This window comes from Paramisgurnus dabryanus, chromosome 16 (genome assembly GCF_030506205.2).
Source record: "Paramisgurnus dabryanus chromosome 16, PD_genome_1.1, whole genome shotgun sequence".
In the NCBI taxonomy this organism is placed as follows: Eukaryota; Metazoa; Chordata; class Actinopteri; order Cypriniformes; family Cobitidae; genus Paramisgurnus; species Paramisgurnus dabryanus.
In genome coordinates, this window is record NC_133352.1 from 19992029 (window position 1) to 20017744 (window position 25716).

The window sequence follows — 25716 nt, forward strand, 5'->3', positions numbered from 1 at the left end:
AGTGCCCAACTGAAGTTGTGCAGAAGTTATTGAAAAGAGATACGATTTGCCTGCATGCAAAATTCATCTGGTTTAAAGCTGTAGAGAGATGCAAAAGGCCACAAAGTAAATGCATGTGCCCTGGATAAAGTGCTTATAAAGAATATTTTTGAGGTAATAGAAGCTAGTGCACAAATGCTGTTGAGCAAAACCTGCATGAAATCACTAGGAATAGGAGACATTATGGCACTACACGGTTTGGCATTGAAGCTCACAGGGAGAGCTTTTTCTGTTATAAATATGTCAACAATAACATTACATGATACATAACATAAAATAAATTTTAAAAAATTCAAGTTTTTACAAATAAGATGCTCCATAGGCCCATAAGAGTTCACTGTCAACACAGCAACTGTGATTTAGGCCTTAAAAAAACCAATTGATAAGTCTACTGGGACGATCCCAAAGAAGTCAGGAGGACTGAAGTGTTCAGGCAGAGGAAAGACCTTTAAGAGCGCTCTCTTGGAATTCTGAATGGGCTGGAGCGGACCATCCTCACATTTATGATTGGAAATATAAAAACCAGCCGTGATGCATTTTGATGCACCCGTCCATGAGGATCCAGTACACTGAAAGAACACTGAAATATTCTGAATATCATCCAGCCGTTCAGATCTGAATCCATGAAGTTCACAATGATGTAGTCAAATACAATCTGATTCACTAGAGTTTGTGTGAAGTATGTGAAGGTTCAAGACAGCGCTGAATACGTCCTTTATGGTGAGCTGAGTTTTCTTGTTTTTTGATTCCCTGGGTCTGCAGAGAAGATATGCCAATATGATCATCACAAGGAGAAACAAACATCTGAAAATCAATACTTCTTCAGACAACTATATTAAATGGGTTTAGATAGAATATAGTGCCGGTAATAGGACCAATGTCGTATGGCCTTGAATTGGCAGGGCCTGAGCTGAGAGCCCACATTTGACCAAAAACCAGATATAGATAAATAAAAAGGGCTTGTGTCAATAATATAATAAAGTAGAATAATTGATGAATAAAGATTATACAAATAGCACATTTAGATTATATAATAAAAAATCATTTGATTTGGTTATTACTATCTGTAGCTAGTAATGAGATACAATTATTGCTTGTCATTTGAGACCTATTTGTTTTTTATTAAAGGGACACTTCACTTTTTTTGAAAATATGCTCATTTTCCAGCTCCCCTAGAACTAAACATTTGATTTTTACAGTTTTGGAATCCATTCAGCCGATCTAAGAGTCTGGCGGTAGCACTTTTAGCATAGCTTAGCACAATCCATTGAATCTGATTAGACCATTAGCATCACGCTAAAAAATAACCAAAGAGTTTCAATATTTTTTCCTATTTCAAACTTGACTTTTCTGTAGTTACATTGTCTACTAAGACAGACAGAAAATTTAAAGTTGTGTTTTTTTTTAGGTAGATATGGTTAGGAACTATACCCCTATTCTGGCGTAATAATCAAGGACTTTGCTGCTGTAACATGGCTGCAGCAGGCGCTATGATATTATGCACTGCCTGACTGTTTTTGGGTGCTGCATAATATCACTACGCCAACTGCAGCTATGGTATGGCAGCAAAGTCCTTGATTATTACGCCAGAATAAGAGTATAGTTCCTAGCCATATATGCATAGAAAATCGCAACTTTTAATTTTCCGTCGGTCTTAGTAGACAATGTAACTACAGAAGAGTCAAGTTTTAAATAGGAAAAATATCAAAACACTTTGGTTATTTTTACCGCGATGCTAATGGTCTAATCCGATTCAATGGATTGTGCTAAGCTATGCTAAAAGTGTTAGCGCCAGACCCGGAGATCAGCTGAATGGATTCCATAACAGTAAAAATCAAATGTTTAACTCTAGGGGAGCTGGAAAATGAGCATATTTTCAAAAAAAAGTGGATTGTCCCTTTAATAAATCCACTATTAAAAGCACATTATATTTTAGGATTTCACTGACAGGATTTTTGAAGCAGCTGGTCTCTCACCTACTAGCCTGCTGGAGTGATTTTTGATGCCATCTCCCAGGATGCCTTGAAGGTTGGCAGAAGGAATTCTGCCTTCCTGTCTACGACTCAGATTCTTTACCAGCCTGTAAAAGTACCAAACTAGTTCATACTAAACCCTACATAGAGTATATGCACCATCTGGTAGTCGCCTGGAACCCACATACATCACTCACCACTGGCCATCGTTCTCCACGTTTTGCAGTTGTATGACATCACCACATTTAATGATCAAATGATCCGACCCGTTTCTCCGCCAATTGACGAAAGCTCTGTATCTGCCTGGTACCTAAAGCAAAAAAGAAAAGAAAAATCTGCTAAAGAGAAGGGTGCCTTTGCCAAGTCACACTTTATGCAAATGATTAAGATGTACGTCTCTCACCAGATGGGCAGCGTCTTCCTCCTCGGTGTCAGATGGATTAGAGAGGCCATTTGCTCCACTCCAGTCCTCCAGACCTTCACAGATATCTACAGAATAGGGTGCACCTGGCCAGCCTACAGTATTACCCACATGCATGTTTCATTGTAAAGAATTCATCTATCCAATATATTTATGATATCCGTTCATAACCCAAGTGTTTATATGCGAGTGTAATACTCACTGCGTCTGCTGGGCTGGTGCTTGTTGGAGCAACTGAGCGGGTCTGGACTGCTCTGACCCGACTCACTCCCCTCCGAGCTGACTGACGCTCTGGGCTGTTTGCTGTGAGATGAGAAAAATAGTCAATAAACATTCACACGTCTGAACATACATATATCATTCATAACACACCATCAGCTCAGCATAAACCATGTAAAAAGCTGGCAGATATGGAGAGATGGCAGCCTAATTCAGCAGGGGCGTAGCAACCATCATAACAGACGTGATTCAAACTGAAAATGTTTATATTGTGCCCCACTAACATTTTTCAGATTGTTCCTATGCCTCTGCATGTCAGCATAAAGACATGCTGATAAAAATGAAGTGAAAACAAGATTTGTGGAGATACGTTTTAAGAACCTGAGCTATATATATATATATCAAGTTTGTCAACAGCCAAAACAATGAAGTCAAACCAAACTCATTCGGTGTTCAATTCTGTTTGCATTTCATGCAAACGGATGCAGAAATGGGGTTGCAAAGCCTCTCCCTATTCTATAGATGAGCAGGGCACTGCTGTGATCGGAGAGGTGGGGTGTGCGATGATGGTTAGGCAGCCCGGTATATGACGGAGCGCAGATCGGAGAGACCCCTCTCCCGCCTGATTTACCACTGAGCGTCACTGTCGCTGAGAGGGGCGAGTGAGGCATGGGCTCCGAGCACGAAGGCACACACACACGCCCCCCGACAGGGACACAAGGTCCAGGCGGGGCAGGCAGCCCTTAAGGACGCCACGGGGAGGCCGCACGGCCCTGCAGAATGACAGGCAACCATACACAGCGGCTTCATCCTCCATCATCATCAGAAATTTATTACACTTTATACCCATGAATCAGTGTATAGGTTCAAAAGGCCAATATAAAATATACTATATTTCAGACTTACATACAAGGTCCAAAATTAACATGCAAAACAAAGGCGAGTAATTTGGATTATAATTCCTACATCGCATTAAGAATTGATGTACAGTAAATACATAATTGAATAAACTTCAAGTCAACTACTACGTCAATTGGGTGACACTTGTGTGAAAGATTCTTAATATTAAGCCACCAAAATAGTATAGGAAATAAAATTACGATGTGCATTTTGATGTATTTGTTTAATACTGTTAGTTGAAGTGCTTTTTTCATAAATATTTATGTCTAATATCCTTGGCAGGTGCAGCAAATGGTTAATTTTGGACCCATCTTACATATAATATGCACACGTTGCTAAAGCAAGAACTACAAAAGCAGAGTTCTGAAGCTGTGGGCGGGATACTAAAAAAGAAAGTGTCTTGTAAGACAGATTTAATACAGCTAAAAGCTGGACTAAGCCAAAGGGTCAGTCAGGGAGAGAGAAATTGGCCATGTTGAGTGTTGAGTATGAGGGCTCAATCAGAGATTTTATGGGGGCTGAGGTTTAATGTTTTGGGGTGGATTCTTACCTCAGTGAATGGGGCGGAGACAACTGCATGTGCTCTGAAACTGCAGCGGAATGACACAACTCCTCTGAACCAATGAGAAAAGACGACAGCAGATTATTCATAGTGCACATAGGCCAAAAATAATAGGCATATTCATTCGTGGGAAACATATCGAGACCTTTGAGTTGTTTCTGCTGGTTGGTCAGGATCCTTCTGATCTCGTTCAGCCAGGCAATCTTTACCTCCACAGTGGGTGCCTGTGAGAAAGGTAAATCAGGTTTTAAGTGTTTGTATAATACATGTACTGTAATATAAATAAGTTATGCCCTTAAAGGTGCATTGTGTAACTATAAGAAGGATCTCTTGATAGAAATGCAACATTATATACCTGACTATATTACCAGTGGTGTATAAAGACCTTATATAATGAACTGTTTTGTTTTGTATTACCTTAGAATGAGCCGTGTTTTTTACATACACCGCAGGTCCTTGTACATGGAAGTCACCGTCATTTTTTTACAGTAGCCCTAAACAGACAAACTCTTCTAAAGAACGAGCTTCGTCCCTACGTTGTCTCAGACGACAAATGTTTGTCCTGTGGTAACTGCTGTAGCTTTTCTTTGCGTTTCGAATTAAGATTGGTTGCAATTCACAATCTCACCACTAAATGCTGCTAAACCCACACCACACCTTTAAAGGAACAGTTAAAGGAATAGTCTACTCATTTTCAATATTAAAATATGTTATTACCTTAACTAAGAAGAGTTGATACATCCCTCTATCATCTGTGTGCGTGCACGTAAGCGCTGGGGCGCGCTGCGACACTTCGATAGCATTTAGCTTAGCCCCATTCATTCAATGGTACCACTCAGAGATAAAGTTAGAAGTGACCAAACACATCAACGTTTTTCTTATTTAAGACGAGTAGTTATAAGACCAAGTTTGGTGGTACAAAATAAAACGTAGCGCTTTTCTAAGCGGATTTAATAGAGGAACTATATTGTATGGCGGAACAGCACTTTTGGGAGTACTTCGACTCGCCTGAAAAATCCACTCCCTTCTCCCTCTCATAATGGGAGAGGGAGGGTGTTACTGCGTCGAAGTACTCCCAAAAGTGCTGTTCCGCCATATGGTTGGAGCTAAACTCTGCAGGACACCGGCCCTCCAGGACCGAAGTTGCCCATCCCTGATGTACAAGATCGGGTCGTTTGCAGTTGCTAGTCAGCGGCGGTGTGCAAGGTGGCATGTTTAAATTTTAGCAGGATCTAGTGCCGAGATTGCAAATTGCAAACAACAGCTCACCCCTCAAATTTTAATACGCATATGGTAGCCGCCACAGGACAAACATGTCATCATCGCTGTCGTAGACAACAGTTTGTCCGTATAGGGCTACTGTACTGTAGAAACATGACGACAACTTCCATTTAAAGGGACCCGCGGTATATGTAGATAAAACGGCTCATTCTAAAAGGTAATAAAAACAATACAGTTCATTAGGTAAAGTCTTTATACACCACTGATAATATAGTAATGAATTTCTGTCAAGATATCCATCTAAAAGTCCAACATTGCATCTTTAATACAGGACCACTTTTAGGGTGTGTAAATATTGTACTAAGTTTTTATTTTTGGGTGACTATTCCTTTAAACATGTTTACCTGTATCACATAGACCTCTTCTCTACCACTGTACCAGATCTCAAACTTCTTCACGTCTCCTTTGACATTTTCCGTAATGCCAACTGCACTCATCTGTCAGTGTAAACACAGCAAGCATTTTAAAACCAAAAAACTCATACAGTTCTGAAATCACACAAACATTCATATCTAAAAGTTCCTCAAAATAAATTTTCATCAAGGCGCGAACAGATGGAGCTATGGCAGCAGTTGTCACATGGCAGTACAATGACGCATGCGTATGAGATGTCCGCAGGGCTGTTTTTGACAACCAGAGATGATAAACTGTATGTGCTCACAGTGGGTGGTGTTACCTTGAGACAGTGCTTGAAGCTGTAGGAGGAAGTCTTGTCAGCATTTTCTCCATGCTCCTCTCGGCGCTTGCAGAACAGGAGCGCATGCTCATGCAGGAATAAATGTCGCTGCATGGGCTTGAAGCGGGCAAGTTCCTTCACACGTGTCGGACCCTTCTTATGACCGATCCATACACTGAAAGAGCCTTGCATTAACACACGGCCCAGATCACCAAGATCTCCCTGCAACATATGGCACGGTAGCACAGTTAATACATGTTTGAAGGCCCACAATCATTTGCAAAAAATCTCACCTCATATCCAGTGATGGCAATCTGGTGCATTGAATCATTGACTGATTTAAGCAGGTCCAGCATGGCTGCTAGCGCCCCCCGCAGCTCAGAAATCCTCTCACAGCCTGAGCTGTACTTCAAGAGCTCCTATTGTCAAATGCACATATACACAATTACTCTCTCAACTAATGAATAAAACCAGCCACACATCAGAAAACAATTACTTTGTAATCTACACCATCGGAAAAGTTCAGATGAAAGTGCGTCTGACATGTTTTCTTGTAAATAGGCATTCAGTAATGTGTGTGTGGGGTCTCATAATCTTGGTCTTGTTTTAAATAAGACACTTTAAAGGGATAGTTCACCCAAAAATGAAAATTCTGTCATCATTTACTCACCCTCATGTTGTTACAAACCCGCATACATTTCTTTGTTTTGATGAACACAAAGGAAGATATTTTGAGAAATGTTTGTAACCAAACTGTTCGTGGACCCCATTTGGTTCCATAGTATTTTTTTTTCAACTATGGAAGAGAATGGGGTCCAAACGGTTTGATTACAAACATTTCTCAAAATATCTTCCTTTGTGTTCATCAGAAAAAAAGAAATTTATGCGGGTTTGTAACAACATGAGAGTGAGTAAATGATGACAGAATATTCATTTTTGGGTGAACTATCCCTTTACAGTTTTCATGGAAGTGTCGGAGGTGAAAATATTAAATAATCAATTACTGTCACTGCATTATTATTATTGCTACAAGGTTTTGAAATATGACAACTTCATTATTAGACCTTTCCAACAATATATAGTTTGTCGTGATCGATAAAAATTTACATGGAAAATATTGAAGTTTCCTGCACACAGGACAGCGCCAGTTAAGGGGTTTTAAAGGAAAACGCCACCGTTTTTCAATATTTTACTATGTTCTTACCTCAATTTAGATGAATTAATACACTACCTATCTTTTTTCAATACATGCACTTGTATTCTTTGTACAGCGCTTCTTGAATGTGTAGCATTTAGCCTAGCCCCATTCATTCCTATGGCTCCAAACAAAAGTTTTATTTTGTGCCACCATACTTACTCGTGTAACTACTCATGTAACAGTCTTTAAATAGGGAAAACATGGAAGTGTTTGGTGGCTTCTAAATTCATCCCTGTTTGGATCCTAAGGAATAAATGGGGCTAGGCTAAATGCTAACCCATTCATGACGCGCTGTACAAAGAATAAAAGTGCATGCATTAAAAAAAGATAGGTATGTATTAATTTGTCTAAGTTCAGGTAAGAACATAGTAAAATATTGAAAAATGGTGGTGTTTTCCTTTAATGGCAATAAAAAGGATATGAATCAGCAACTTAACACAAATTTTAGTCATTTTATTGGAATTTGATAACTTTGATTGTCTTTCACTCCTAAACCCTTGAAGTACATGCAAAAATCTCCACTACTAAAAAGACTCCAGTCACTGTCTTTTCTGAGAAAAAAAATGTGAAAGGCTATGAAAATTCAGTCAATATCCATATTTGGTAAACCTCCTTTAAACCGGGTAAAAAACTCTTGCAGCTTGACAATAGAAATCCAATTATTGCATGCCATCATTTATCAAATTCGTCTTCTGCGAACTTAGTGGACTTTGCTGAAAAATTATTGACATTTACTGTAACAGATTCTACCAATTAACCCGTATATCTGAATGGCCTGAGGCTGGTGATAAGCAAATTTAAAGCAAAAGTATATGATAAACGTATAATACATACACTGAAAAAAAACTTCTAGACATCGCTTGCACATCATTAAATTAGGTTTTCTTAAAATGAAATTAACATTAATTAAAATAAATTTAATTTTAAGAAAACATGATTCAATCATGTTAAACTGGTGTACATAATAAAATTACGTAGATCCAACAATTTTTTTTAAGAAAAATCGTTTTAAGAAAATTCAATCATGTGCAACCATCATAACAGCTCACAGCTTTTTATAGTAGCTAGACTCAAATTTTAGGAACTAACAGGATTGCAGTCTGCTACCGATGTGAGTGTTGGGGTGAGTATGTCTTTTCAATATTGATCAAGTTTCAAACCCACACCTTTAGTAGCAGCTGGTACTTTGTAAGACGCTGGACTGGTTTCAGCAGGTATGAGTCAAGACCCAGTTTGTGTTCCAGCTTCTTCTGGCATTCCTGAGACATACAGCACATCTTTCGTTTTTTAGTCTTTTACTGCTTTGGCTGCATAGTGATGCACGGTAGTTTTATAGGCAACTGGAAACCGTTTTTAATACCTGGAAGAATGGACAGTCGGAGAACTGTTTCCATAGGGCATCAGACCGAGGCTTGTTCTGACAGTAACATTCATACAAATGAAAATGCTCTTTCTGAAAACATACAGATATTTTGTGTTAAATCTGTTTTCGGAAAATACCAGAAGAATGACCTCACCACTAATATTCCCCACCTTACCTGCTCCAGAAAACATGCCCCTACTGCCTCCGGGGTATCCAGACAGCTTTCCAAATCTTGTAGGAAGACACTGTAGGACAGAAACCACAGAGGTCTGAGACTCAAATATATGTTTGGGGAACTCTGTTTAATGTTTAATGTCACTTGACAAGGTTGTCCTAGCATCTTAGATTATAAAACTTTAGTCTGGATATCGTGTGCAATAAAACTGCATGTAGGGCACTACATGCACAACACTTAAGCATGCAGTCTAACTGTTTTGTGCATAGTAATGCAACATTGTACACTGCATCTAAGTGTAGTATGAAAAAAACTAATATGCAAAACTAAAAGCGTGTTAAAAACTATTTTCGTTCTTTTATTTCAAGTCCCACTAAGCTTTTCTCTGTCTGTGATGGATTGATAAAATTGACTGACAAACACTGCTGTCTGTCAAAGCTGATGCGCTCCCTTCCTGCTGAGCTCTCATTGGCGTAATCAAATTCTTATTTGACCAACAGCCATTTAGCTGTAATTAAAATGCTTTAATTGGCACAACGACCTCCTGCAGTCAACCAATTTGGCAATTTGCCTCAGTTGGGAAGACGACACAGCAGGCAAGACAAGTTTCAAAGCCACTGACAAACACAGCTGCATTAACTGATAAGTTTTATTTAAAATTGGGGGGTTATGAAGTTGTCTCGAAGTCAAAACTGTTAGTGTGCAGTCGTGTCTGATTTCCAGAGCCAAAGGATTTGCCGTTTTATCTCACAAGAAACAGAATCATCTTTTCATTGTTTAGACGTGGCTCCACCTGATGAAGTTTCTGTGTGGATATTTGTGTGGTCTTGCCTGCTGTGGAAGTTGTAGATATCAGGCAGGTTTCCGAACAGCACGTCTCTCTTGTTGCGGAGATTTGTTGGCAGAAGCAAAGCAAGTGTCGGATTGTCCATCTCAGCCCTGTAGCCCTGCCAATCCAGACAAATTAGTATGCATTAAAGTGCATTTAATATCTAAAAACTTTAACTTCAACCTTTGCTCAATTTTTACAAAAATCTGCAGATTTATGAATATAAATGAAAGTCGTCTTACCAGGAGAACTGCCAGCAGCTCTTCCACATATATCCTCTCTGTCTCTATCAGCTCATTCATTACGTGCCTGGAGAAATGCACGTTTACAGGATCAGCGGACGTGACATTGTTTATTTCAAGGTAAAGCAGAGACAAATTGACTAAAGCAGACGCACCGCTTCAGTAGTTCAGCACCTTCCTCTCCATCTATACAGTAGGGGGGAGAGTTGGGCATCTGATAGTCATGAATCACCTCAATCTGAAGCATAGTGAAAACTTATTTAAATTACACACATTACACTTCTTCCATTCTTTTTCCGATCGGGACAATTTAAGTAATATAACACATGCTTTTAATCTGACTATTGGTATTTAAACCAACATCTGAAATGCATTTCAAAAGAAAAATCTGGCACTTACCTTCCTGGAGTTTGGGCATTTCCTTGAAGTTTTTTTGCCTGGCAGTGGGAGATCAAAGGTGAACTTTAAACCGGAATTAAAATCTGGTTTAAGAAAAGAAAAGAAAGTATGTTAATATCAAATAATTCAATAATAATAAAAAGGGGATCATGTAGTTTCCATTAGTGTAGGATGGTAACCACAGTATGAATTCTTATCACTTCACAATCCGTTTGTGTCAGGGTATCAAGAAAAACATTCAGACAGGATCACAAGTTTAAATAAGACAGTTTGACATGACTTCTGTAGTCATTTATAAAACCCCAGTAGTGTATGATTCACATCATATGCCTGTCAGATGACTTTTAATGGCCTGTTACCAAGATCTCAGTATGTCAGATAAGCTCTGCATGTTTGCATCACTCTTACCCTTGATCTTTCATCTAAATATTCCCAACTTTCAAGACTATAAGTTGTTGAAGTAAGTTGTTTTGACAGCTTCACTAAAGTGTCAAGATTTTCAATATATTTTGTACTGTGGCAAATTATTTAACAACGCACGTGCGATACCGCGGTTTCACTTCTACACGTAACTTAACTTACGGTCTCTGTTTGTTTAATGGTCTGGCTAGTGGCTTAACTGAACTCTAGATCAAATACCTCCTCAAAAATAACAAATGTTTTGGTTTCCTAAAGATGTAAGGAGATGGCGATCATGGATCAGCGCTATGTAAGGGAGGTTTGGCAGCTGATCTGTAGTGTAGATTGTCAACATTACTGTGCAAAAGTCCTAGGCCAGTGGTTCCCAAACTTTTTCAGCGTGTGGCCCCCCTTGTGTACGATGCATTCCTTCGCGGCCCCCCAAAGAAAATTTGTGACAAAAAACGTTCTAAAACTCAACATTTTAATTAGAAAAATGTAAATTATACAAAAAAGTAGTGCTTTTGGTTAGTAGCCCTATTTTTTTAGGTTTAATTACACAGAATTCATGATAAATTAATGTATTTCATAAAATGTCAAAACTGGGGCCCCCCTGGCACCATCTCGCGGCCCCCAGCTTGAAAACCACTGTCCTAGGCCACCACCACCACCAGCTTTGTTGTTTTAGAAGTTTTAATGTCCATCCATATTTATTTTTCAATCTATTTTATGAAGATACATACAGAAAATACAGGAAATATGTAAAAAAAAAAATTCAGGACTAAATGTCGTCTTTAGGCATCGTTGGTGTTTAGTGTGACCTCTCTTGGCACTAAACACATCTTGAGCGTTTTGGGGCAGAATGAAAATTTCTTTAAAATTAAAAATTAGTATTTCATTTTATTTAAGTTCAAGAGATCCTGCAGTTGCCTGCTATTGTTCAAGTGGAAGGGGAGTTTACCTTAAAAACTTCACATCAGTTTACATTTTTATACAGTTTTTAATACTATATACACATTTTCTGTATTTTCTGGATGTATTATATTAAAAAGACTGAGCAACAATTATATATGATTGCTATAACATTGAAAAAACAATAAATCTAATTCTGGCATGGTGGCCTAAGGCTTTTGCACAGTACTGTACATTATGGTAATACACATTCTACACAGTAACGTTAGCTATGTGAAGTTTGTGTTAGTGTAGTTTTTGATACACTTTAGTTATGATTTGAACTATGTGTTGTTTATTCTGCTTGTTATCAGAAATAAACTACTCTAAAAGGACTTTGTTGTTATTGATTCTTTGCAGAGTTTAACGGAAGTTACGTTTGTTCCACAAAGGCCATGTGTTTATGTTGTTCCTGCTGAAGCCGTTGAATATTTTATTATATTACTAAAATATAAATAGAATTTAATGCAAAATCTTGCAAGTATTATATATTTCAAAGATTATCATAATCATTCCCTCACTAATAATTTTCAAGTTAAAATTAATGTAGTTTTTCTTCCACTGAAACACACCATGCTTGGGGGAGAAGAGGGGAGATTTCGAGCGCGGTGGTGGGTTCTCTGGCCGAGGGGTAACCAGTTGGACTGGCCGTACAAGTTTGTCTGCCATCTTCCTCAGGCTCTTCTGTCTGCATTGAATCAAAGCCTGCACAGAACTATGCTTTTCAAATGTCTTCTCTATATGGGCCTAGAAAGCAGCAAAGATAACACACTTAGCAATCAGCATTCATAAATATGACAAATTAAACCAAATTAGTCAAAAAAATGCTACTTTTTAAAAGAACAATCAAACAAGTCAGCATTTACCAGTAAATAAGAAGTGAGAACTGACTCAAACTCCAGATAGAGCACATCAGAGCCTGCAATGAGGAGAGGTGGCGCCCCCTCCTGGAACTTCTCTATATCTCGAAGAGCAGCTTGTGCACCTTCTTTGGACTGGAATTTATCCACCTGCTGATTGGCCAAGAGATACGCACCATCATCACACCAGCGCTGGGCCTGCAAGACGATTAACAGAATTAATAATATCATACATTAGCACTCGAATATCCTTATATACGTCTGTCAACTTTTTTAAATAATTAAAAAAAAAAAATTAATGTAGCAATTCTTATAACATCTACATCCATAATGTAGAGCGCATTAGAGATATTACTTGTGTGTGTATTTTGGTCTTGACTGTAAGAAAGTGTATAGTATTACTTCACCTCTTCAAGGCGCCGCAGTAAAGTCTCTGTTTGAGCAAGCGTGTTGCATTTAGTACTGAGGGCAGAGGTCAGGTTGTCACACTGATGTCTCAGTTCATTACAGCGCTGGATGATCAGAGCCATGGCGTAGTGATGCCCGGCAGCCAGCTGATGCCCATGCAGGATAATAACCTGAGCACGGCTCATCTCCTCCTTTAACACACACACCTCTGTCAGAAAGATCGGTGCAGTGAGTGTCTGCACATGCAACAGAACAGCGAGACTTGATGCAGCTACCTGCGCACGTCTCTCCAGGCTGTCCAGCTCTCTGGCCGTCTGCTCCATCTGGAACAAGGATTCTCCAGTAACGTTCACCTTCCTCTCCTGAGCTCGTAACTTCTCTAAAGAGCTTTCCATCTGACAGAAAGGAAATGCGATAAAACTACGAATTTATCTTGAAATTCAACACTCGTAAGCCAAAGTTGTATCCATCTAAACTAAAACCAAATCTTAAAAAAGGACAGATAAGCAGCACACCTCCTGAAAGCTGTGCTCGTATCTCAGCAGTTGTAAATATTGTTGTAGCTTCAGGTGGTGTTTGTCAAAGAAGCCATCAAAAGCCATCTCCATGTCAGAAAGCTGAGCCAGCAGCCTGCAAGAAGACAGGCATTATAAGAAATTTGATCTCAAGATCACTTCGAAAAAAATAATGTGCGTTTTGATGCAGATAAGGTACCTCTGCATGGTATCCCAGTCTTGGGTTATATCCCAATTTGTGTCCGAGTGCCCTTCCTTCCTTGAAGTCTCAAGGTTAGAGAGCAGCTGTCGGCCTTCCCTCATCACTGATCTGATGGCGTCCTGAACACACAAGCACATTATGTTGTGCTGTTATTGACATCACAAAGTCAAGAGGTGCAATATTCCCCACCCAATGTACTGTAAAACATAATGTGCTACCTTAAGTCTCCTGTATTTCTCAGTGTGAGACAGCAGAAGGAGCTCAATAGCATTGCACTCTTCTGATAACTGGCTTTCAGCCAGCTCTGTACCAAAGGCCTGCAGCATCTGAGCGATGTCCTTAACCATAACAGCAAAACTCTCAATAGCCTGTGAAAAGCATGGTAAGCATCTCATTTGAAGTTAGATTTCTGTGCATTTAAATGATTGTATATCGATACTGCGCTGCTAGCATTACTGTTCTCAAGACAATCCAGTTGCTGTGGCAGTAGTCTAGAGTTCCTCCAAACTCTGAGGTCAGTTGGTTTTCATCAATGTAACGCAGGAGATCTGTGACAGAGCTGAGCATCACCACCTAACAACACACACAAGAGCACATACAAGTACGTACAGGTCAGGATAATACAGCAGTTCAGATAGACTAGAATTGAAAGATGTTGAAGTTGAGTCATACGGGCATTTTAAGCATGAAGTCCTCCTGACTAAAGCGGAAGCCGAGATCAGTGACGGTACGCTGGAAGAAACTGGTTGGCCTCAGCACCAAGACCAGATGCAGGTTTCCAGGGAATGATGCCTAAAAGAGAAGCACAGAGTGATCACAGATACACACATAAACTGCAGAGAGGAATGTACAGGTATAGACGGTTTCATCGGACGCACGTGCGATGACACGATTACGCGTCTAGTCTGTAATTTACTTTAATTCCGGTTTCTGTTTGTTTAATGGTCTGACTAGTTGCTAAACTGAACTCTTGAACAAATACTTCATTAAAAATAACACATGTTTTTGTTTCCTAGGTAATCTACGTTTTGTTTATTTTGCTTGTTATATAAATAAACTACTTTAAAAGGACTTTGTAGTTATTTATTCTTAGCGGAGTTTACCGGAAGTTTTGTGTGTTCCACAAAAGCTGCTTGTTTATGTTGTTACTGCTGAAACCATCTATACTGTAAAAGCTTTAGAAATTTGAGGATCAACATGAATAAATAGAAACTAAATAGACAGAAAAGTGTCGAAGTCAAATAAAGCAAAAGTTAACTAATCCAATGCTTGCTTTACTCCCTGACTCCTGGAATACCTTCATTATCTTGTCCCACAATTTTTAGTTATCACAAATGTGCTACCTGTTTATATTTCAAACAGAATTCCATTATGCTGCCTATGAAGGCTGTCCGAATACGTTTCCTTCATGAGGCAGCGAGGCAACAAGTTAGCTACCTTGGGTTTCGGATGCAGTCTTTAACTAATTCCCCGCCAGCCATTTTTTGAAAAATTCAAATGAAAAAACAGATCCTCTGCTTTCAAACAAACTATAAACAAACAAACAAACACAGGAAAAAGTTTCATCCTATTTATATTTTTTCTCTGCTTATAAATTCTTAAATATCGGTATTTTTCTTAAAAAATAATTTTTTTAGCAAAAAGCTGCGATAATTGCATGTTTGTGAGGGGATTTTGTTAGAGATCAAATTCAGAAAGATTATCAAAACATACACCGAGTTTAAAATGAGTATATAACATTTTGGCTTCAGTTTTTTGCATAAATTGGGTAAGTGATAATCGCGGTATTGCAGATTAACATAACTCATCAGGAACACTTTTTATGCAAATGTTTTCTTTTAATTGACGAGATAACTTATCAATGGCGAGGAAAGAGTTAATTTTTATTTACATTCTTTAGTTTCAGCAACTACTGTATCTGTGTCATTTTAACATACTATTGAAATTTTTGCCTTAAGAAAGTTGACATAAAAACAAGCTGAAATTGCTTAAATTAATTTAAAAATAAAAATACTCAAGGTTGGGTTATGGCATTGGGTCTAAAAGGGACGAGTCCAGCCAGTTGGGTTGTGATTTAACCATGCTTTTTCAACCCCAAATGCTGGGTTGTTTTAACCCATTGTTGGGTCAAACATAAAAGGCTGGGTTAAAATGTCCCTTTTTGGAAATAACCCAGAATTTTTTTAAAGTGCATAACCAAAATGTACTTTGGTATAACTGCAGGAGACATAAGTAAACCATGTAAGCTAAAACGTACAAACGGTTATCAATCCATCAAAACGTTTACTCTAAAACCATTAACGTTAAGGGAAACCATTTAAGGAATAGGCTTACAGTGCAGTGACACCCCTACAGATAAGTGACAAGCAGTCTCTCGAGGCACAGTTCCTTCAAGGAACCTTACAATCAAATTAAGAACTAAAACGAAATAAAACAGCACGCTAACATTTTAACTCCGATGATAGCTACTGTAACCGAAGTTGGATCCAGCTCACGTGTGTAGTATTTATTGATCCATTAGGAGCAGACACGAGACACAAGAATACATGACAAGTCTTTTAGGAACAAAACTGTCTGTCTAAACGGATTACCTCAGAAAACGAAACAAACATCAAAACAGCATTACGGTGAACTGTTTAGATGATGACAAATCTAACGACATCACTCTTGACATTGAGTCGTCCTTACGCATGTGCAACAGCGACAATACAACATCGAAACGTATTTATTCGCGATAACATCTCGTTTAAATGTTACACGATACAGTAATCGCTTCGGTTGCAGACATGACAAGAATGACGAAGCTGAATGCCTCCGTCGCACCGCAGTGCACTGATCGCAGCTGACGCAGTCTGCCTGTCTAAACTTCGAGCCAACTCTTCAGGCTTTTCTAGCAAACCACTTCAGACATACTGTATTACCGTGCTCCGGCGGATCCTCGGACATCCTCGCCTGCAGTTTCGCTCATTCATAGCTACGGGTGTTTTAAAGGCATGAAGGGACCTCCTAACCTCGCCCATCCTGTCCTGGCAAACCGGTGCCCGCTGCAGTGAGCGGTCTGCAGGTTTCATCGCCGCAGCGCCACTGCTGCTGCTGTCACTGGAGGGTCTGTTCTTCTCACCTCTCCCCAACAACGTCATCATGCAAAAACCTGCGCAGAGTTTGTGCTAACTCATGCATTCCCTTCAGTGAGCTCGGGTACATATATCATCATATAACTTTACTGAAAAGATGCAGCGTTTGGAGAATTGAGCACACGCTGAATACATTCACTTCAGCACCGTGGACAGCTACAGTACGAGGCCGAGCGCTCAACAAAAAGATCCCCAAAATAAAGATGTAGCTAATCATAAAGTCCCCATATTTTAGCATGTTAGACACAAGGATATCCATAAATCAGTGTGCCCCAAAACCCTAAGAAAAGTCACATTTAGAAAACAAAAGCTTGAAAAAATTATAAGACATTCTTTTGCACTTCAGCTAACTATACTAAACGCTACTGGCCTAATAGGGTGAAAAAAATTACGTCACACTTCGACAAAGCTACACTGTAAAACGTCCTTTTTACATGTAATTTTTTACGTTTAATCAATTTGGTTTTACAATTCATTTTAACTTTCTTGACTAGTGATGAGTTGTTATATATTATTAAAAAAAAAAACTAAACTAAAGCTATTATACATTAAAAACTTAAGCTATTTTAAAGGTGCAGTGTTTTCAACTACTTGTAAATCGTGAGAAAATTGCCATTCTAAACAGTGACATGGGGCAGTGCAGTGCTGTTGCATTATCTGGATGGAGAGAGCTTTGCGACAACATTTAACTAGATGCTGATCTTGCTTGTGTTTTACGCGACAGGTGAGTTGTTTTGATTCGTAACCCTTCAAAAATCTTATGCTATTATATTTATCACAAGATTAGTGTGTAGACTGTAATCAATGCGTCTTCCCGCGGACGATATAATGCACATTAAGAGGCATTGTACTGCAATATAACATAACGCAAAAGGTCATTTTCAGGCACTTACTAAGAGTAGAGTTTGGTACTGTACAGTCTATCATAATTTTACATCATAACCTCACAATAAGATTTGTACTGTCAATACATTATGTGAAAAATTATTGGCGATTGTTAGTTTGAACACTTAATTCTGTGGTGTGTTAATACACCATCGAATTTGGACTAATACTGTAACATCCGACTAACAATTTCGTTTTGAACATTACATATAACTTTGCATAATAAAATAAGCAATGTCAGCAAATGCAACATTTTTAAGGCTTGATTACCTTATCCGTCAATGTGATTTCTCGTTCGGGTCTAATTGATGGCCATCAGTGGTTGAGTTAAAGACTACTAATCCCATAATTCCACGCTGCTTCAGAGCGTCATTAATCTACGTCATTTGTTATTATTATTGTTTTGGCGCCATCTAGTGGCGAATTCGACGTATTCCACCTTTAACTTTATTTTTTAAGTTACAGCAACTCGTTAAAAATTGTAAGCTGAAATGACTTGTACATTTTTGTTGATTAAACTTACAAATTAAAGTGCAATACAGATTTTTATAGAAAAATAAGGACAATATTGAGAATACAGCAAAGGAAACCATGAATGTGTCTCACCGCAATTCTAGCGAGGGCTGTTTTGATCGAGCTCCAAGTATCCAATCTTCGGTCTAAAACGATGATAAATTTGACACCAGGTTGCCGGGCTCTGGAAACAGTTGAAATGCATCACTGTAACTGCTTAACTATATTTACATATAAGCATGATACTGTGTATATGACCCTGCCTGTGAAAAACAGGCTATAAGTCTCATAATCGCATGATAAAATTAGAAGCAACAAAGTTTGATTTTAATGATTTGACATAGCCTTACTCATTCAATGTTAATATATCAAGGATGTATTCCTATGTTTTATACAATATGTAAGAAGATTTTATGTAAATCACCACTCGATCACTTTCACACACTGGGTCACTTATGTTAGAGCATTGGATGGGGGTACAATCTGATCATGAAAACCTCAAGTGTTCTGGCAGTTATATTGTATCAGCATGACTAAGACCTTGCTAAAATGTTTGTGGTTACACTACAGCATACTGTACTGCATTATACATAGCGAATACATTTATATGGTTCAATTTGGATACAGGCTGGTTGCAAGTGAACTGAATACATAAGGGACTGTTGCTGCACTGCAATGCAGTGAGATGGACAGAATATATTAAACACAGACCTTGGGATCAATGTGAGGTATGAGAGTACTTTGGCCAAAGCTTCTTCAGGAATGTCACTGAAAGCAGAGCATTCTGGGAGAGTGATGATGACACTAGAATCCTCACCACGACCTCCTGGTATTAAAATAAACATATCATATTATCAGCTATCTGTTAACAGTTTGATTGCCATTGTTTTGAGTTTATGCTGTAAATGACCTCAACCTTATTGAGCTTACTGATGAGACAAGCCATTAAAGTACGTGTAAAGACAATTCAAAGAATTTAAATGTAAAATGTATTGCTGAAATGCGTTACAACGATTGTAAACTATGTAGTACTGAATTCTGGAATTCGACAGTCAAACTCCATTTCTAAGTTCAGGATTTGTGTGTGGCTCCGCCCCTAACACAATCAAGAGCATCCATTCAGGTTGCAAAGTTGAGAGAGATGTCAGCTTTCGCGCGAGTGGGTGAGGTTTCAGCGCAGACAACAGGCATGCCCCCTGCATTTGAGAGCAGAGAATCCTGCCTATTTTTCCGAAATTTGTTTACTTGTTTACTTGGCGTTTTTTAACATTCAATTTTGGATTCGCAGTTAATAACACATTTTAACAATCAGAACACATTTAATATAGCATTATGCGTACTTTAATCCTTATGTAGCCTACAATTTCCCTTTACCTCCACAAAGATATATTTCTATTTACAGTATAAATGACGCTTCTCTTTGGCCTACACATTAGCCAAAACAATTTATCAGATATTAGACAATACTCAGATAACACATTTTTATTATGATGTTGAGCAGATGAAGTTTGGATATAAATCCCCCACCTGATAAATAGGCCACTTGTTTTTCAATGTAGCCAGCCACCTCCTGCATACTCACAGGGACTGTAACCTCTGAAAAGATAATGAAGAGGAGTCACATAAATAACACAGCAGCCAGGTTTAGGTCATGTTACTGTTACTGAGTTTCAAAACAATGCCACTGTACTGTGGAATGATTTAAGAAACACCGCCACCCAGTGTTTACCTGTGAAAACAACAAAGACCTGTTATTTATACTGCTATACAAAAGACATGACATACGGTTTGTTAATTGACTCCTCACAAACGTTGCGAAGAGTGAGACAAATACACTTAGTCAAATGCAAAGTTCTCAGAATGTAAGTTACATTCTCCATTAAATGATTAATGCTGATTGTAAAGCTTAATAAACATCTTACAGATACAGTGGTGTTTTAATGACATTGTGGCTAAAAAAGAAACATTTAGACTTAGAAAATAGCATATAAAGTAAGAACTGAGCATCGACACCATGTTTTTCTTGTAGTTGCAGAGATTGCCCAGTTAGGTTTCTTAATACTGTACATTTATGTTTCAATTAAAGGAGACATTTCACAATACTTTTTTAAAGGTGCAGTGTGTAATTTTTAGAAGGATCTCTTGGCAGAAATGCTAAATAATATACAAAACTATATTATCAGGGGTGTATAAAGACCTTTTTATTTATTTTATTTTATTTATGTTTTTATTACCTTAAAATGAGACGTTTTTATCTACAAACACCGAGGGTCCCCTTATGTGGAAGTCGTCATATTGTGCCGCCATGTTTCTACAGAAGCCCTTAACGGACAAACTTTTTACTAAGTTGTCTCCGACGATGACATGTTTTTATGGTGGCGGCTACCGTAGCTTCTCTATGCGTTTCAAAAGCAAGGGGTGAGCAGTGGACTGAGCCGTTGGTTGCAATTCGCAACCTCACCACTAGATGCTGCTAAAATTTACACACTGCACCTTTAAGATGTCAAATAAAACTTTGGTGTCCCCAGAGTACGTATGTGAAGTTCTAGCTCAAAATATCATGTAGATCATTTAGTTTAGCATGTTAAAATTGGGTGATATTATCACCTTCGGACATCACAAGGGGAGCCAAATTTCAATTTACCTATTTTTTCACATGCTTGCAGAACCAAAACTAAGTTACTGGGTTGTTCTTTTTCACATTTTCTACATTGATACAAGGACCGACTGGGGACCCAGTTATAGCACTTAAACATGGAAAAAGTCAGATTTTCATGTGATGTCCCCTTTAAATTATGATCATAAAAAACAATTCTCTGTCTATATTGTGTCACAAATGTAATCTAGAAGTAAAATATATATTATAAATGAAAGTAAAAATAAAATGATTAAACATACAATATTGACTCTATTAAGCAACTAAGAAGCTTGAGAATATTTGCTCAAATTCTCTTGTTTGTTTTTCCATGTCCCTAATATCAATTCAGGCACTCACTGACACTGTTAACATTGGACAGAAGCTCTTTTTCAAAACATCTTTCAGGTTTGCTCAAAGATAACAACCCTTGTCTGTTTAAACCAAACACATCCTCATGGTGTTTACTGTAGGAATATATCAGGAACATTCTTCCCAAATAAATCTGTAGTATTCTATTAAACACATGCCTACTTTAGTAGTTGTACTCGTAAAGCCAGCAACACTATTTAGCTATTTGGTTCAAAATGAATAAATTATTAATAAAAAAAAGGATTGTGGTTTTGGAACAGCCCAGATGTTAATTAAATTTAAAACAAATTATAAAGACGCATTGAAAAAACAAAGTTGCACAGCAAAAAAGTTGCACAGCATAGGGCTATGCTATACAACGTTTTTGCAGTGCAACTTTGTTTTTTACTTTTCATACATTTTAAGGTCAATAGATATTTAGCTAAATGTTAAGCGGATTAGTCAGCTGGATTTAAAATGTACAAAAATGTAGTTAAAGCACCAAGTCAAAGCGGTGGCTCTCTATGATGAATTTGTTGTTAGATTACAAATGCATAAATCCCATTGCATTGAAAGAAAGACACCTCAAGCAAAGCTTTTCACAATAATAAGATTACATCTCACACACATGTATAAACCTGTAAATATTGTCATGTTTGTGGGATTTAAACCCTCATGGGCGGTTTCCCGAACAGAGTTTAAATTAATCCAGGACTAGGCCGTATTAGGACATTTAAGTAGTTTTTACCATACATAAAACGTTACTGGTTTGCATCTTGAAAAACAATAGCACTGATATATGTTAAGATAGGTCAGTAAAATATGTTTATAAATTAAGGCAGCTCAAACATCCATTCTAGTCCGGGACTAGGATAAACCCAGTCCAGGAAACCACCCCCCAGTGTCAAAAACAGAGGATTAACCCTACATATCCGGTAACCTCTGCCACATTTCTCAAACAGCTTAGCTGAAAATATCTGAAGTAAGGAAATTAGGAGATTTTTATTATAGCATAGATGTCGAAGACTAGAAAGGTGTTCATAAGAGTTAAGTTGTTCTCTGAACTTGAGATCTAACTGCACTTGCTGTCTCCAATTACACTTGCGTCATTACAACATAAACAAAACACCTTTCCACAGCGATAATTTGAAGCACTGAACTACACACACACATGCACACACACACACACACACACACACACACACACACACACACACAACACTAACATGGGGACAGATGCCAAGAATATGAGCCACACTGCCAATGCTAATCTTTCACAGGATCCACCTTGACAAACAGAAGATGAAGTAAATATCAAACAGCACACTAAACACAATGTATAATTACAGTAGATTTCTATCCATTAGAATAAAAGCTTTAAAAACAAAGCAGCAGATATAAAAGAAGCTGAGTCACGGTCTAAAGAAAATGCTGTGGCTTTAGAGCTTTGATTTGACAAACACAGAGCTAAAGAGCAAAGCAAGGGATTACTGCTGCCATCTTTCTTGTTTTAGCATACTGTATACAGTACAATATCTATTTTCATCCAATTTCACAACTGGGCTAATCTCAAATGACATCATAAATGTATAGGTTTAAGTATCTTCAGACCTACATCTTTTAATCCTGAGGTTTTAGGAAAATGTTATGTCGTCACTCATGCACGGCTGATCCTTTCCAATGCAAAAGTGTTCAACCTTGCAAAGCTTTCATCCAAACTACTCTGGTCTCATGGATAAAACTATTAAGTTACAAATCACATTTATGATCCACTACTGCCAAACCCATTGAACTAACAATATACTGTAAACATCCTGACTCCATGACCACTACATAGTTAAAAAATAAATAAAGGCCAAAAATGGTCCCATGCTGTTACTGGGGTTTAGCTGCCATTTAGGTAAAGTTATGTAGCTATGCAATTGGTATCAATATGTACATTTGAGCCACTAATTTTGTTGCAAAGGTGTTCTTTACGAAACGGTACCACCTTAGTGACAGTTAGGGATCATTTATCTTCCTGTGTATTACAAACGTGGCGCCGTCTAAGTACATCCTCAAGTGATTCACAATGTTTAAGTGTTAAATACATAAATGACTGTATAATCTGCATACTCACGTTGCAGTGTGCTCTCAAGCTCGGAGCCTGCCTGCAAAAGGTTGTAATAGCCCTCCATGTCTTTCTGGGGCTCCTGCTGAGAGGCTGTGCCCATGCCCTGGCTGTTCTTAGAGAGGAGTGACTTGATTCTGGGCCTTTCAGGCGTTTCAGATCCCTCGGCACCCAGGCTCCATCTCACCACCTCCTCAGAACAGATCCCGGCTAAGAGGCTTCAGTCCACTGCGGTGTGTCCGTGGCACAACTCACAGCTGTAAAATCCACAAGTCACCTTTAGCAGAAGCAAGTGTATCCGCAAACTCACACTAAAGGAAACAGTATCCGGAAATATCTATGACAAACAGCCTGCTGCAGCCGATAGTGCTACTGCAATAGCACATCTCACCTTACAAACAACACACTTGTAAGGGAGGGGAGAGAGAGAGGATGAGGTACTCTAGAGAATGGTGTCATGTCCCAAACAGAACTGGCGCTGATGGTTTACATCCCTATAGCATACAGCTAACTCCCTCTGGCTTTAAAGTCCTGACTCTGGAGAGTTAAGGTGCGTCAGTTCTGCATCGTTGTAAGGCTCAGACTATTGACACACTGCCAACTCCCTCCCCATTGACTTTCTCCACTGTATAGTTTAGACTCCGCCCCCTGCTCTTCTCTTTTTTCCTCATTGGTCAGTTTTCTCACATGCAGTGGCCTACTGTAAATGCTCACTGTTCTGCAGGCTATATTACACACATTCTCATCCTTGCTTGCTTGCACGCCCTCTTTCTCTCTCTCCCTGACACACACAAGCTGTTCTGAATATCACTATTGAAAGCAAAAATATTTTTTCTTCACAGCACAAAGGAGTTTCATTGTTCAAAATACAGAAGCGTATGACGTGGGGAAAAATGCATAAAGACAAATATATGAATAAGAGGCATTGTTATAAAAAGAAAAAAAAAACAAAAACACTATTTATACTTCGACAACCATGTCCATGTTATTTCAGAGCTGCAATGTCTAGTGGACATATATTATCTGTATTCATAGTGAATTGTTGCACAGAATAAACTTTATCTAAAAAGTGCCAGGTTATTTTTTCCCAGGGTTGGGTAAGTATTGGACAAAACACACTGCTGGGTTAAAAAAAAACAATTGCTGGGTTGTTTTAACTCATTGAGTAACACTAACCCATCAGTTGGGATAAAAAAAGGGCACTTTTCAGATAAAATATATTTGGTATAAACATAAAATTCAAGATTTTAGGTTGAAATTTACATAAAAATTTAATAAAGTCTTTTAATGTATTGTATGTCACAAAAGGCTGTTTAAATGATTTAGTGCATCATGTGGGCACTATTGCAAATGTGTATACGAATATAAATTCTGCTGGGTTATTTTTAACTCAACGCTATTGGACAGATCACAGGTTGGGTTAATAAATAAACCTATGCTGGGTTGTTTCAACTCATGGTTGGGCTAAGAACAACCCAGCATAGGTTTATTTATAACCTAACATGTGTTCTGTCCAATATTTACCCAGCATTGAGTTAAAACAAAAACAGAATTGAGTGTATAATTAAAGTTTTAGGGTGATGCAGGTAGCACACTGTAAACAAGGTACAAAAGCTGTAACTGGGAAGGTACATTTAAAAAAGATCCTGATATGTACCATTTAAAGGAGAATTTCACCCATAGAAACATTAATCTTTATTGAAAGTGCGTCATATTTGTAGTCGAAATGTAACATACATTTAGAATTTGGTATTTGACCGAGAAAAGGGGTGTTTGTAGTCTCACCCCCTCAACAAAGATATTGGATGATTTTTACATCATTGAAAGAAGGAAGTGCAACACTGAAATCTGTATTTCTCCTGTCTCAGTGACAACTGAGGAAATGATGCACGACCAAACATGACTGGGGTTCTTACTATACAAAGCTTAAAGGAATATTCCATTTTCTTAAAAGAAAAATCCAAATAATTTACTCACCACCATGTCATCCAAAATGTTGATGTCTTTCTTTGTTCAGTCGAGAAGAAATTATGTTTTTTGAGGAAAACATTGCAGGATTTTTCTCATTTTAATGGACTTTAATAGAGCCCAACATTTAATAGTTAACTCAACAGTTAACAGTTTTTTTCAACAGAGTTTCAAAGGACTATAAATGATCCCAAACGAGGCATAAGGGTCTTATCTAGCAAAACAATTGTCATTTTTGACAATAAAAATAACAAATATACACTTTTAAAGCACAACTTCTCGTTTAAATCCGGTCGTGATGCGCCAACGTGACCCCACGCAATACGTCATGACGTCAAGAGGTCACAGAGGACGAACGCGAAACTCCGCCCCAGTGTTTACAAGTGTTGAGAACGAGGACCGTTGTTGTATGTCAACTGATACTAATTAATGTCTTTGTGTCAGTTTATTGTTTACAATGGTCCGCAAATGTGCGTTTTATATATGTAACACGTGACCTCCCTACGTC

General features: G+C 38.2%; 1 protein-coding gene across 4 annotated transcripts; it reads right to left on the reverse strand.

The window, feature by feature from the left end:
- Window positions 1-359: 359 nt before the first annotated feature.
- Window positions 360-23810, reverse strand: mcf2a (MCF.2 cell line derived transforming sequence a). 4 transcript variants are annotated; one of them, XM_065271888.2, is made up of 31 exons: window positions 23632-23810; window positions 23250-23497; window positions 19672-19740; window positions 18856-18970; window positions 18238-18328; window positions 14285-14404; window positions 14069-14185; window positions 13831-13980; window positions 13610-13731; window positions 13411-13525; window positions 13171-13290; window positions 12895-13086; window positions 12494-12685; window positions 12200-12374; window positions 10278-10360; window positions 10034-10116; window positions 9879-9945; window positions 9639-9754; window positions 8808-8877; window positions 8630-8722; window positions 8436-8528; window positions 6365-6490; window positions 6072-6293; window positions 5740-5832; window positions 4260-4338; window positions 4103-4166; window positions 2636-2736; window positions 2416-2528; window positions 2210-2322; window positions 2016-2119; window positions 360-795 (listed from the first exon to the last, which is right to left on the reverse strand). In XM_065271888.2, the coding sequence occupies exons 2-31, from the start codon at window positions 23341-23343 to the stop codon at window positions 755-757; spliced, it is 3333 nt and encodes a 1110-aa protein (XP_065127960.2). In that variant the 5' UTR covers window positions 23344-23497; window positions 23632-23810; the 3' UTR covers window positions 360-754. The 4 variants fall into 4 exon arrangements, 2 of the variants coding, with proteins under 2 accessions (XP_065127960.2, XP_065127962.2); XR_010535965.2 differs by having other exon boundaries at window positions 761-795; window positions 2201-2322; window positions 23250-23810; XR_010535967.2 differs by lacking the exons at window positions 360-795; window positions 2016-2119; window positions 2210-2322 and adding an exon at window positions 3284-3425 and having other exon boundaries at window positions 2504-2528; window positions 23250-23810.
- Between the last annotated feature and the right edge of the window lie 1906 nt (window positions 23811-25716).

Coding starts and splice junctions, on each gene's coding strand:
- mcf2a (XM_065271888.2), bottom strand. CDS start 23,343: ATGGGCACAGCCTCTCAGCAGGAGCCCCAGAAAGACATGGAGGGCTAT. Junction 12,686..12,894: donor TACTGCGGCGCCTTGAAGAG/GTGAAGTAATAC, acceptor ATCGTCTTGCAG/GCCCAGCGCTGGTGTGATGA. Junction 6,491..8,435: donor AGTACCAGCTGCTACTAAAG/GTGTGGGTTTGA, acceptor ATTTGACAATAG/GAGCTCTTGAAGTACAGCTC.